Below are 13,175 nucleotides of genomic sequence, written 5' to 3' on the forward strand. Positions count from 1 at the left end.
ATCCATCCATCCATCATCCATCCATCCATCCCTCCCCACCCTGGCACAACCCCCTGCCCACCCCATTTCCCCCTCTCTCCATACAGGTGTGTCTGGTTGTTCAGCTCTCCCAGGACACCTGAGGAACCCCTTGTGCCCTTCCCAGGCTGTGTGCAGCCCCCTCCCTGCCCTCTGCTCACCCTTCAGTAGATTTTCTCTGGGAATTCACCGGGAATACGGGCAGTCCCTGCTCTTGGGCACTGCTGTGACATGAAGCCTCCTGTCCCTTCCCGAGCTGTCCCGAGGAGCCGAGCGTGGCTCCATGGGGCTGGCACGGGGCAGGGCGGTGTCCAGAGGGCACAGAGAGGTGGGAACTCCACAGGGAGCTGCCCTGCAGGCAGCGCTGCCGCTCAGGGTGTGCCCGTGGGCCCCTGCCCAGAGTCCTGGCCCACGGCCAGGCCGTGCCCGTTGCGCTCGGGCAGGAGCTGGAAGGTGAAGAACTGGCACTGCTGCCTCTGCCCGCCGCCCTGGCGAGCCGGGCTGAGCAGGGAGCTGCAGTTACCGCACTCCTGCAGCGAGCACAGCTCCAGCTGCGGCTGGCTGATCCTGCTCACGTAGCCGGGGCTGGGCGATGCCGAGGATAAAGTCCTCTGGCTGCCGCTCAGGAAGCTCCCGCTGTCTTCCAGGGAATCTCTCCTGGCGTGTTCGTAGGAGCAGCGGTTCCAGTTTCTGTAGCTGTAGGGCCACCAGCCCAGCTGCTTGCGCCGGTGGCACTGGCATCTCAGGATCTGGATAAAAGCCCTCTTGAACTCCTTGCTGGAGCAGGGGTAGATGATGGGATTCAAGCAGCTGTTGAAGTAGCCAAGCCAAAAAATCACCTTGAAGATCGTTTCAGGGGGCTTCAGAGCCGAAAACAGGGATCCTGTCCAGGGGAAACAAGCAGAGAATATCTGAGATAAGAGGTTTGTCTGCCTTTAGGGAGGGAACACGCCCAATTTGTGTTTTAAAACTCTTTTATACACGTAGCTTTCAGTGTCGTTCTTCTGGTACTGAAATGTTCTTTTTAAAGCTAATAAGGAAGTGTTTCCCATCTGAAAGCTAAAGGAGCACATCACTGATTAAAAGATTAAAAAATAAGAAGCAGTCCTTGTGTTTATAGGTCCACACCTGCTGCAGGAACATCTCCTGATCCCAGGGACAGGGAAGGAACCTTTTCCTCTGGAGGGTTTTGGGTTTGCTGGGCTGTGAAATCAGCTGAGTCAGTGGTGGCTGTCAGGATGCCATGGAGGGGCGGGATGTGATTCTGGGCTCTGTTCCCATCTCCCAGCCACGCAGAGGTCGTGCCTGGGGCCTCAGAGCTATGCAAGAACACTTCCTCTGCTCCTGGGTAACAGCTCTGGGGTGCCAGCACAGCCAGCACAGTGTGTGTGGTGCCAGGGCTGGGCTGCACGCCCTGCACCAAGGCTCCTGTGGCTCCACATCCCAGATTTTATCCTGGCTGAGTTTGGGAATGGTGCCAGCTCAGGCTCTGCCCTGGAGCTGAGGAACTCAGGATTAAATGGAGAGTTTAAAGGGATTTCCTCATGACTGGTGCACTTTAGGGTTTTACAGGACTCCTGTAAGGTGAGCCCCTGTCCCCCAGGGCTGTGCTGCTGGCAATGATCTGCAGGGTTTGGCCAGAACCTTTTCTGTGCAGCTCCTGCAGCTGCTGCAGCTGCTGCAGCTCCTGCAGATCCTGCAGATCCTGCAGATCCTGCCTCTGTCCTGATGGATGCTGCAGGAATTACAGAGCACAACATGTCAAACATCAGAGAAAACAAAAAATGCATTTGAAAAATTTCCAGCATACAGCAAATCAATGCAGCTCCCAAAACTGTGTCTCCTGAACGTCTCAGGTGAGAGATCCACTGATAATTCCTGTGATTCCATGGAATGAGCCTTTACATTCCTATAAAGGGAAAACTGATCCAAGTTTATAACTGCAGTCCAGATGAGGAGGATGCTACCAAAACTTCCCCATGCTCAGCTGCAAAACCTTTGCAGTGTTTATTTTGTAGCTGATAATTGCTAATCTCTCCCTTCAGTTTAGGGGAAAGAGAAGCTCTGTGGCTTTACAAAACAACTACAAAGCATCATAAGGTACAAGGAACTTCTTGGAGCTTATACTGAAAAATTTCTTAAATTGTTTTCTGGAATTCCTTTAAAATATAAATTTTTAGCTCTTAAAGTCCAGCAAACCTCATGAAGTGGCTCAGGAATCTCTATTTTTTCTCAGGTGTAAATTTGAATCCATGGTGGTGGATTGAAAGGTCTGCCTTTCTCTGATACTGTAACAGCTGAAAATCTATATGACATTCCTCTACCAAAGTGAAATATTTTTAGGCAAGTTAAATGTGGAGAGAGAAAGTGCTATAAATAAATAAAAAACTAAGGAATTTTACAGGCCAGATGAAATGAGTGAAAGTCTAGAGAGAAGAACTGGGAACCAATGTGGATAAACAAGCTGTGCTTCTTTAATCTGTATCACACATGAACTTACTCCTGAATTTCTCAGTTTCAAAACTTTTCTATTATTGTAACTAAATGCTGATCTTTAATTTTTATTTTTTATTTTTTAAAAAAATTAACCAAAATACCTTTTATTTAGCTGCATTAACCTGTCAGGAGAAGACAAGCGTGGGATATTTTGATACCTTGATAAAATGCTAAAGCAAAGCCTGCTGGACACACTGGAACACCAGAGTGATATTTCCTGCTCTAATCTCCAATCCCTCCCCTACTGCAGCCTGATAAAGAGGTTAAATATTGCCCTGTGCTGATTTAAATGGCTCTTTAAAATGCCAGGAGAATTTGCATGTGGTTCTCTCCTCAGTGATTTATTCATGGTGGGGTGGCCAGAGGGATTTCCTTACTCCAGTGATTGCTCTCCTGGCGTTCCATGTTTAACAGCCTCACTCCAAGGGATGTGTATTTTCTGCTCATTTTTATTTCTTGGCACTAACCCTGTGATTTATTAATCACAGCACCACGATCTCCCTCTCACTGCACCACTGACACCAACGAGACTTTTGCGAGGAATGGAGCACAGGAAATATTTCAGAAAATCAGCTGGATCAGTTTGGAGGGATCAGTTTTTTGCCCACAGGGCCCAGGATTGATGGAGCTGTTGAGTTTGGAGATACACTGAGCAAGAATCATAAAAAGAAATTAAGAAGTATTTTATTTAGGAAGAACTAGTTTCATTTAGGCTCTGACTGGTTCTTTATAATGAATGCTTATTACAGAGAAAGTCAGTCAAGTCTCCTCAATGAAATTAGGGAACTGTGGGAAACAATTTGCCATATTAATTCTTTTCACATATTCTGCAGAATATGGAGGCAGAGCATCACCGAGACATTAAAATTCAGAGTCCACTGGAGTCAGGCAACTCCTTGAAACCCTTTGAAAATGCTCATAAGGACTTCAGTGGACCTGGGAAGAGTCCTTAAAATATCAGTGGGCAGCAGGAAAATCTTCTGGAATGATTTAATTGTTGTACTCTGAGTTCTGAGAGAGGGAAAACAGGAAACTTCACCAACATCAACTCCCATCTCCATCTGTCCCCCAGGAATCAGCTTGTGCAGAAATGAGCATTGCTGTGCAAGGAATCTGCTCTATGATGGAACTTTTCCCTGGGAAATGGTTGATCAGACCTGTGCTGTGACTAGCACGAGACTTTCCAGGCTGGGAACCTCCGTGATTCCTGCAGGAGCCTCAACTCCTGGAAGCTGCTGATGGCTGAGTTACATCCCCTGTGTGCACAGCCAGTAAAATCCTCCCTGCAGGAGCAATAATTTGCCCCTGAGCAGAGTTGTTGTGAGTTTAGAATGTGCTGAAAGGATGTGGTTGCCTTTTGTTTAAGCTTTCTGCAGCCCTTCGCACCACAGGCTCAGCCAAGCCAGCGTGCCAAGGTTTTAGAGCTAATTGGATTTCTACAGCTCCTGATTTCTTCTCTTCCAGCATCCAGTGTTTGTTTACATTCCCCTGGACTTATTTAATATAGGAAAAAAGCCCCACACAGTAGATGTTTACAAACAGTAGATGATGAAGTGGAGAGGATGGTTATAAAACTAAGGGTTGGTCAAGCTGGGAGGCACTGCAGGCTGCTGGAGGAGAGGATTAGGATAACAGGGAAAACAGCTGGAAAACAGTGAAAAATGATGTAGAGAAACAGGGAGAGCATCCAAAATAAGCAGAATCAAACTCAATAAGGAAAATGAAAGGAAAACTGGCTAAATTATAAGTAACAATGAGAAGCATACAAATCTGATGGGGTTCCAAGTCTGGCAGTTGCCATTCTCCAGTGCAGTGAGAGGTGCATTATGGATATCCTGGAGTCATGGAGTGTTTTGGTTTAAAGGGACCTTAAAGCCCATCCAGTTACACTCCCTGCCATGGGCAGGGACACCTTCCACCATCCCAGGTTGATCAGAGCTCCTGATTGTGAGGAATTTATGTCCCAGGACTGACAACCTGTAGCAGATGCCTTGTATTTCAGATGAACAAATCACTGCAATGAGAACAGCATGAACTTCATTCACAATGACTCAGATTTGAGAGCTTTTGAAATGCTCCAGAAATAGAAACTTATCTGGAGTGGCCAAAATAAAACCAGGACTTCAAGGAGTACAGATAGGCGTGGGGTCTTTTCCTAAACCCCAGAGCTGCTACACCTCCTTGCATTTCCAAGCAATTGCAAGGCACAGCAGCTACATTTGATTTCTGAAAGGACAGTGCTTTGTATTTAAACACAGAATTACTGCCCTGGGCACCACTTCTCAGCCCAGCCCAGCTCTGTGACTTCCAACACTGAGAGAACTCACCTGTGTTTAAACTCTGCTGCCCTCAGACTAATATGATAAAACCAAGATCAGTTTTGGTCAGAATCTTGTTCAGTGTCTAAAGCTGACAGTGCATAGGGACACAAACACAGCATTATTGTTGTTATTGTTTAGTCCAAAAGAGTCACAGACTCCAGCAGCTCCTGACTAGACAGCACAAGAGCCAAGATTATCCTTCTTTTGCAAAGGATTAGCTGATTAAGGGAGTCTAGGAAAGCTAATCTGAGTCTGCTGACATTTCATTTATTGTCCTTAAATATCTGCAATTACTGAACACGCTCTGGTGTTTTCTCTCCTTCTTGCTTCTGCCTGACAGCTGAGCCAATCTGTCTTGGCCATAGGAAAAGCTCCAGCATGGAGCTGAACACTGCTACAGAGGTGCTGGATGAATTTCCAGCGCAGGTTTTCTCTCTTGTCCCCCAGGGATGGATGCTTATTGCTTTCCAGTTCCTAGGGCTCACCTGCAAGCCCATCAAAACAGCTCCAAATCTTGCAGTGGGTCATGCAGGATTGTTTTAGTAAAGATGTAAAGAAAAACCTCCTGGCTCTTTGGTCCCGGCAGTATTTCACCTGAAGACCCCGAGCTCTGGCCCCAGGTGCTTTAGGGCCACCTGGAATTGTGTTGCTTTGCTCAGGGCTGTTGTGTGCCCTCCAGCCTGAGCAGTTGCTCTGGTGTTTGCAAACCCCTCTGGGGTAAGGACCTCACCTCCAGCTGCCCTGCTAAAAGCAACATCTCCCCTGACACTCTCCCTTCCCTCCTGCCTTTGATTTTGAGAGTTGTGAGATTTCCTCTCACTGCCCAGTGGCTCAGACCTGATTTTTTTCCCTTGGATCTCTCTGACACAGGAGCTGCTGCCATCCCTGAAGACTCAACACTGATTTCTCTGTATTTTTTTTTTCTGCATTGTTGGTGTATTTGTTTCTGTGACACTGACCACTGTAGGATTTCCCTTTGCTCCTTTGACAAACAAATCCAAAGCCTGCAGAGGAATTACCCAGGAATTTGCGCAGCTTCCCCTGCTTTGATAACAACTTTGTCCTAAACCCCAGACATCTGCAAATGACTGGAAATTGATACCCTTTGCAAAGCAAAGGCTTAAACCAGGGCTTAAGGGAGGTTATTTCAGTAGGAAAATGAATCATCCCAAAATAATCTGGTGCTCCCCACGTGCCAAAACCCTCAGTGCTGCTCAGTGAATGCCCTCAGCATGTTTAATTGTCCAGTTCCTGCTGTCTCCTGCCAGCTGAACTTTGCCAAGGATTGACCTGCCAGATTGCCACATCTCAGGGATTTATCTGAAATCTGTAATTATTAACTCGAGGTCACCAATTGGAGAGAGCTGGACTGGTCAGGGAGAGGAAGAGGAGGCAAATGAGGTGAAGATAAGCCAGGCCTAAAGCTCTGCAGAGAGCAGAGCCCGGTGGCACTGACAGCACCAGACCTAAAGCCTGGAAGGTTTCCCATGGAAACCAAGGGGTTTAATTTGGAATTCTCAGAGGTTGTCCTGATGTAACAAAAATCTACATTCTGCACTTAAATAACATTTTATTTTAAGAATAATTTTGTGTTGGCTAACCTACAACATGCAGAATATTTGATGTTATTTTTTATAACTTATAGAGAGATTACAAAAGCTTAATCCATAGTGAAGGTCCCACCACGTGTATCTTCATCCTGGGGCTCTTGGCACCTTCTCCCACTGCTGGTTAAGTTCTGAGAGTTTTATTTTTCTTCAGTGGATGGACCCCAGGATTTGTGGGAGCAGAGGGATTTAGGCTCTGAACTGAGCAGTGCATCCTGCTCTGGTCTCCACTGGAATTATGCAGCAGGCTGGGGAAGTGCCCTGGTGAAGTGACTGGTGAATTTTCCCTCTGGGAATGTCTGGGAGAAGACTGGGAATTCTGCTCTGATGTATCAATTTACAGGGGTAAATAATATACAATCCTTCATTTTGTATTCATTTTTTAAACAAAGGTATTGTCATAAAATTGGACACTCCATCGCTGAAAGGAGTTTTAATGAGTGCAGTTCTGCAGGGCTCTAGCCTTTAAATAAAAAGAATCTCTTTTACTCATCATTTATCACCAGTGAATATTTAATGCAGTCCTACTGCCTAAGGAAGAATTTGTATGAAAAGGATGAAAAGAAACATTTATTTTAAAAAAACAAGATATTTACTCCTCAAAGCTGAGTCACTGAATTTATGGCCCAAGAAGTTGTCTCAAAGACACGAATGTCTTTAGTTTATTTTTTATGTTGAATCACAAATAATTTTGAGTGGCAGGGGGACTGTTTGCACAGGCAGGGAGCTTTTATAAATGTGCAGCCAGGATGTTCTGCAGCTCCACTGCTGTCTGGAAAGAATATCCAATACAGGAAGAACCCAGATTTCTCACAGGATTCTCTCTGATCCCAGTTCTGCATCCCCAGGTGCTGAAGCCCAGCTCAGAGCTCCAGAGCTGACTGGGGGAAATTCAGTGCTGAGAATTTAATGCAGCTCAGTGCCTGTGCTGGCAAGGCTGGAATTCCAAGCTGCACTGGACACAGAGCTTTCCTTGGGATTTTTGCTTGAAAATCGCTCTGGAAGTGTTGCTATCATTTCTTTCCATTTTTCCAAGCAATCTGCCTGCTTTTAGCACCACAGCTGTTCCCAGGGCATCGCTGCCACCTGATGGAGTAACTCTGGGCTGGAATATCAAACGAGGAGCTGAGGAATAAATTGAAATGCCAGACTGGAAGAAGAATAATTTTGCCTGGGAAACTCGTGGAACTGCTGAGAATACCAAGGAAACTCTGCTACATCTAAGAAGATTTGTTCAGACCTGGGGCTGCGGTGCCGCAGAAATAACATTTACCAGCTTGGCAAATGTTTTGTGGTTGGATCCACAGCAATCCAGAGCTGCTTTGCCAACACCCTCCTGCAGAGTCATGGAATTACTGAGAGAAACAAGGAGCAGAGAAATAGAAATAGAAATAGCCACGATGCAGATGTGAGGGTGTGATTTGGGTTACTGGGGCAAACAGAAGGTGTGAGAAGGAGAAGCTGAGGAGGAAGCCTGTCCTTGCAGGGAGGGGAGGTGTCCCAGCTGGACAGCCCAGGAACCAATGGAGAGCTTGGAAAACATCAGCACCTTTTGGATTCTACATTTCCCTATCCCAGGAACTGATTTCATACCACTGGGTGCTCTTTAAAGGGTTTTTAATAGCATTTCACTGAATTCTGTGCCTTCAAGACACAAAGCAAAAGATTCCTGCTATGAAGAGTGCAGCTCACAGCTCCTTAGGAATTCTGCAGTTGAGAGCAGCTGCATTGTGCATGTCAGGGAAAGGACTTTTCCCACCTGTCCTAGTGAGCAATGCTTGAGTCATGCCTGACATCCCTAATTGACTCTGCACTGATACACAGAGATAAAAATACAGGGGGTTGGACAGTGCTGGATCATAAATTTGAGAAGAAAAATCAGGGACAAGGAATAAATCCAGCCTATTCCTAGTCAGCAGAACAAAGGGAATATACCCTCAGTGGAAATGCATTTGGATCCAGTATGGGATGCTGTGGATACCCTCTGCCCCCCTGCTTTAGCCAGAGGGTTTCTGACAGGAATGGGATCCAGCAGAATTTATGACACTGCCAAGAGCTCGTCCCTGCAGCTCCTCCTGCCCTCGGCTCTGGGGTGCCAAGGGCCCCACACTGGGGCTGTTGGGGTCACAGCACTGGGCTGGGGTCCCCAGATCTGGGTTTGTCCCCAGCCCTGGGTTTGTCCCCAGATTTTGTTTGTCCCCAGCCCTGGGTTTGTCCCCAGCCCCAGTGCCAGCCCCGGTGCTGTGCTGGAGGCTCCAGCCTGTCACCCACTGCTGCCTTTGCACAATTTATACAGGAGATAAAATCATATCCTGGCAAGCAATAAATTCTCCCTCAGGTGGTTCAGCAGGCACTCACTAAACCTCCCAGAGAGCCCAGGGGATCTGAAATAACCTCTCAAAGGGAAAACTGTCACTTTTATGGAAGCTGGTTGGTGTCTCCCTTTGCTCCTGCCCTGTGTCCGTGTTTTTGCTGGGCTGCTCCACATCTGAGCTGGCTGAGGGGTGTCAGTCCTGGCTCCTGCCACCCCCACACACAAGCTGCTGTGTTCACAGCTGCTTTTATCCTCCAATAATTCAAAATCAAAGAGGGAATCTGCTTTATCAGGGGATCATGACCTACTGGCTACAAATCTGGTACTGCTACATATGGTGGAAATACATTTCTATCCCCAGCTGGGTGTTTTTGATTGTTTTATATTTATTAACTTCTTTTAAGAGCCAGCACAGGGACTTAAACTTCAGTAGGCAAAGAGAGCTTTACTCACTGTTTTCCTTCTGTCTGGAATTTTTCACATCCTTACCATGACCTTTATGCAAGTGTTGAGTCATAAAGATTTTTAAATTCTATATAATAAGCTAGAAATGACAAAGTTGCCCTGCAGTAGGTGAAGCAGTAAAGATTCTAAATTATATTACACAGAAATTACAGTTTTATAACACTTCACCAGGACCAGGCTGCTGAACTCAGTTTAGTTTTCTACAACAATCTCTAAAAATACTCGCTTACCACTCAATCAGAAATGTTTTGGTTGGGTAACTAAGTAAACACAAATACAGAACATTAATAAAGGCTTTTTCTCCCTATTCTTTATCCACCTCTTTCCATAATTAGGCTGCCAGATCGTCTCAGAGAAATTAATTTTGGACAGATATTTCTGAGAGCTCAGTAATTGAGTATCTTGAGATACTCCCCTTCAGAGGTGTTAATATTAATAACAATACAAGCACATTTCACACAACTTCAGGGACACTGAGCGATGTGTTAAGGCTATGTCAACACTTGAACAATATTTTAAAGTTGAAAGTGAACAAAGTGGCTGCCAAAAGCTCCCACGGCAGCGTCCCAAACGCCTGAATTAAGAGCTGCTGACACCAACGAGCACCTTCCTTGGGGGTCTGTGGGATCTCCTTTGGTTTGGGGATTTGATCACTAATATTTGAACCCAGAACTAGAACTTTTTGGCTTCCCAAAGCTCAGGGGAGTTTTGCTCTTCTCAATTAACTGAGTTCATTTCCAGTCTGAGCACCTTAAAATTCCCAAATCCTCCTGTGTTATATCCCAAATCCCCAACACTGCAGTGCTGCAGCTCTTGGTCTCATCTAGGATTTGGGGTAAAGCATTCTGGTAATGGTTCTGACACCTAATTCCATTCAAATGAACAACACAAAGGGGATTTAAGACATGAACCCTGGAGATGTTGTCCTCCTGGGGACTCTGGGTGAGCAGCTTTGTGAAGCTGCACGCTGCCCAAAGTTCCAGTGTGACTCTTTGCTGATCAGGAGTTCCCTTCCTTTCATTCCCTTCCTTTCATCTGCTCCCTGCAGCTCTCCCAACAGTATCTCCTTCTCATCCGATTCCTTCCCATGATATTTCTGTAGGATCCAACAAAGCCATCCCAACCCCTGCCCTCACAGTCCCCCGGTTCCCAACTCACCCAGGGGCAGGACAATGAAGAAGGGGAGCCAGCACAGGATAAACATGCCAACCACAATTCCCAACGTCTTGGCCGCCTTCTTTTCTCTGGAGAATTTTAGAAGTTTGAAAGCTAAGGAGTTCCTGGGATTGTGACCCTTGGATTTGGTGTTGTTTAAGGAGTCCTCGTGCTTGTAATGAATCCGTAAGGTCAGCTCCTTGGAGTTGGACATTTCCTTCATCACCCCGGCTTCCAGGTTCCTGGTAGTCCTTTTGGCCACGATGTAGACCCGGCAGTACATGACGAGGATGACGATTAAAGGGATGTAAAAGGAGCCCAGGGAGGAGAAGAGAGCATAGAAGGGCTCCTCGGTGATCCGGCACTCCCTGTCGTCCTGCGGGGCCGGCTCCTTCCAGCCCAGCAGAGGCCCGATGGAAATCACCATGGACAGGACCCAGACAGCCAGGAGAGCTAAAATCGCCCTTCTCCTGGTGACCAGCGTGGGGTACTGCAGGGAATAGCGGACCCCGATGTATCTGTCGATGGAAATCGCACACAGGCTCAAAATAGAGGCTGTGCAGCACAGCACATCCACTGCTGCCCAAATGTCACAGAATATCCTCCCCAAAACCCAGTAGCCAAGCACTTCCAGCGTGGCAGAGAACGGCAGGACGGTGAAACTCAGCAGCAGGTCTGCTATGGCCAGGTTAATGATGAAATAGTTCGTAGGGATTCTTAAATGTCTGTTGCAAGCCACTGAGAGAATCACCAGGATATTACCGATGATAGCAAAGAGAATAAAGGCACCGAGGATCAGCCCCACGATGATCGCCCTGCTGGTGGCCAAGGCAGGTGAATCCAGGTTGCTTCCCGTCTCGTTGGAGTTGTTTGCAGAAAAATTGCCGTAATTTAGCTCAGAGCCTTTGAAATATCCCGGTATCGATGTATTGGATTTATCGCCAAGGTAGGTATTCATCTTAAAAATCATCCTCCATAGCAAGCTGGGGTTGCGTCCCTGGGCGAGTCAGCTCAAAGTCATCTCCGGACGGGAGAAGTGGCCGCAGAGCCGCGGGCAGAGCGGGCAGGAGCATTCACGGTCCCGGGGAGCCGCAGCCCCAGCGCCGAGAGCCGGGCCGGGCCCGCCGGGGCAGCCGGAACCGGCACCGGCACCGGCGGGAGGCTCCGCGCTGCTCCATCCCCGAGCACCCAGCACCCAGCAGCGAGCGGCAGCGGCAGAGATCCCGCCCGAGCCGGGGGAGCTGCGCTGCTGCCGTGCCTGACACGCGGGGCGGGCTCACAGACCGACACCGAGCGCCACGGAGGCGGAGGGACAGAGGGACAGAGGGACAGAGGGACAGAGGGACAGAGGGACAGAGGGACAGAGGGACAGAGGGACAGAGGGACAGGGGGACAGCGGGGCAGAGGGACAGGGGGATAGAGAGACAGAGGGACAGGGGGACAGAGGGACAGGGGGACAGAGGGACAGAGAGAGGGACAGAGGGATAGAGGGACAGAGGGACTGAGGGACAGCGGAACAGAGGGACAGAGAGAGAGACAGAGGGAGAGAGAGAGGGACAGATGGACAGAGAGAGGGACAGAGGGACAGAGGGACAGAGAGAGGGACAGAGGGATGACCCCGAGTCCCTGCGGGGCCGGGGGCAGTGGCGGTGAGGGGACAGTGCAGGGACCGTGCGGTGTCTGTCAGTGGCGGTGCTGTGACAGTGCAGTGGCGGTGCAGGGACAGGAGTGGGGACAGCAGAGGGGACAGCAGTGGGGACAGCAGAGGGGACAGCAGAGGGACAGGAGCGGGGACAGCAGAGGGGACAGCAGAGGGGACAGGAGTGGGGACAGGAGTGGGGACAGCAGAGGGACAGGAGTGGGGACAGGAGTGGGGACAGCAGTGGGGACAGCAGAGGGGACAGCAGTGGGGACAGCAGTGGGGACAGCAGAGGGGACAGCAGTGGGGACAGCAGTGAGGGGACAGCACTAGAGGGCAATGCCGGCCAGGTGACACCAGGGGAACATCGCGATCTTAACTCAGCGTTTGCCACAGGAACCTGCAGTGCAAACCTGTAAAAATCTGCATTATCTGAGAAAAAAAATCCTTGGTGGGACGGGGTGAAAAAAGCAGTTTTGGGACAAAATGATCTGTCACCATTTTGCCCGTTAAGGAAATATATTGGAGTTTATTTTGTGAGTCACATATCATTTTAGAGAGTTAATCATCTCATAAGGACAAATAGCTTGGTTCCAAAAATCCCTGGCTTATTTGTACTGTTCATTATTCAGTATTACTATTCAATATTCAATGATGGCATAGAGTTTGCTTCTAATTAAGAATCTGCTAATAAAATAAAATTGTAACTGATCAGCAAAATCTTGACGCTGTTCTGTACTCCTGCACTGGGCACATCTGTGGCTCCATCTCCTCTTTTCCACCTCTGTAACTTTTCCAAGCAGAGTTTATTGTGAATCCCACCCACAGCCCAAGGGAGGGCAGAGACAAGCATTTACTTTAAGAAATATTTTACTTTCACTACTCTTGATGCTGAAGTATCTCCCTGAGCCTTTGCTCAGGGCTCTGAGGTCACTGATGTTGTTAACTCATCGTAGCTCTGGGGAGAGTCATCCCCTTACAGTAGCCTATAAAGCAAAATATAAGTAACAACTGATTTATTTTGTAGATAACAGCCCTTAATGTTGAAATCAGTGGTGCCTTGGTTTCTTCATCTTATGAAGCTTTGGGGAGAAATCTCAGATCTTTAGAGCTCAGTGCCATTAAAAACAACAAGTGAGAGATTTGCTGAACATAAAACT

General features: G+C 47.9%; 1 protein-coding gene across 1 annotated transcript; it reads right to left on the bottom strand.

Moving 5' to 3' along the window:
• Window positions 1-37: 37 nt before the first annotated feature.
• ADRA1B (adrenoceptor alpha 1B) lies at window positions 38-11,650 on the bottom strand. Its single transcript, XM_015642289.3, has 2 exons — window positions 10,380-11,650; window positions 38-901 (listed from the first exon to the last, which is right to left on the bottom strand). The coding sequence occupies exons 1-2, from the start codon at window positions 11,344-11,346 to the stop codon at window positions 390-392; spliced, it is 1,479 nt and encodes a 492-aa protein (XP_015497775.1). The 5' UTR covers window positions 11,347-11,650; the 3' UTR covers window positions 38-389.
• Window positions 11,651-13,175: the final 1,525 nt, after the last annotated feature.

This window comes from Parus major, chromosome 13 (assembly GCF_001522545.3).
Source record: "Parus major isolate Abel chromosome 13, Parus_major1.1, whole genome shotgun sequence".
NCBI classification, from domain to species: domain Eukaryota; kingdom Metazoa; phylum Chordata; class Aves; order Passeriformes; family Paridae; genus Parus; species Parus major.

Excerpts from the sequence above, each read along its gene's own strand:
- ADRA1B (XM_015642289.3), bottom strand. The coding sequence starts at position 11,346 with ATGATTTTTAAGATGAATACCTACCTTGGCGATAAATCCAATACATCG. Across the intron at positions 902-10,379 it reads CTTCATTGTCCTGCCCCTGG|GATCCCTGTTTTCGGCTCTG; the intron begins GTGAGTTGGGAA and ends TCCCCTGGACAG.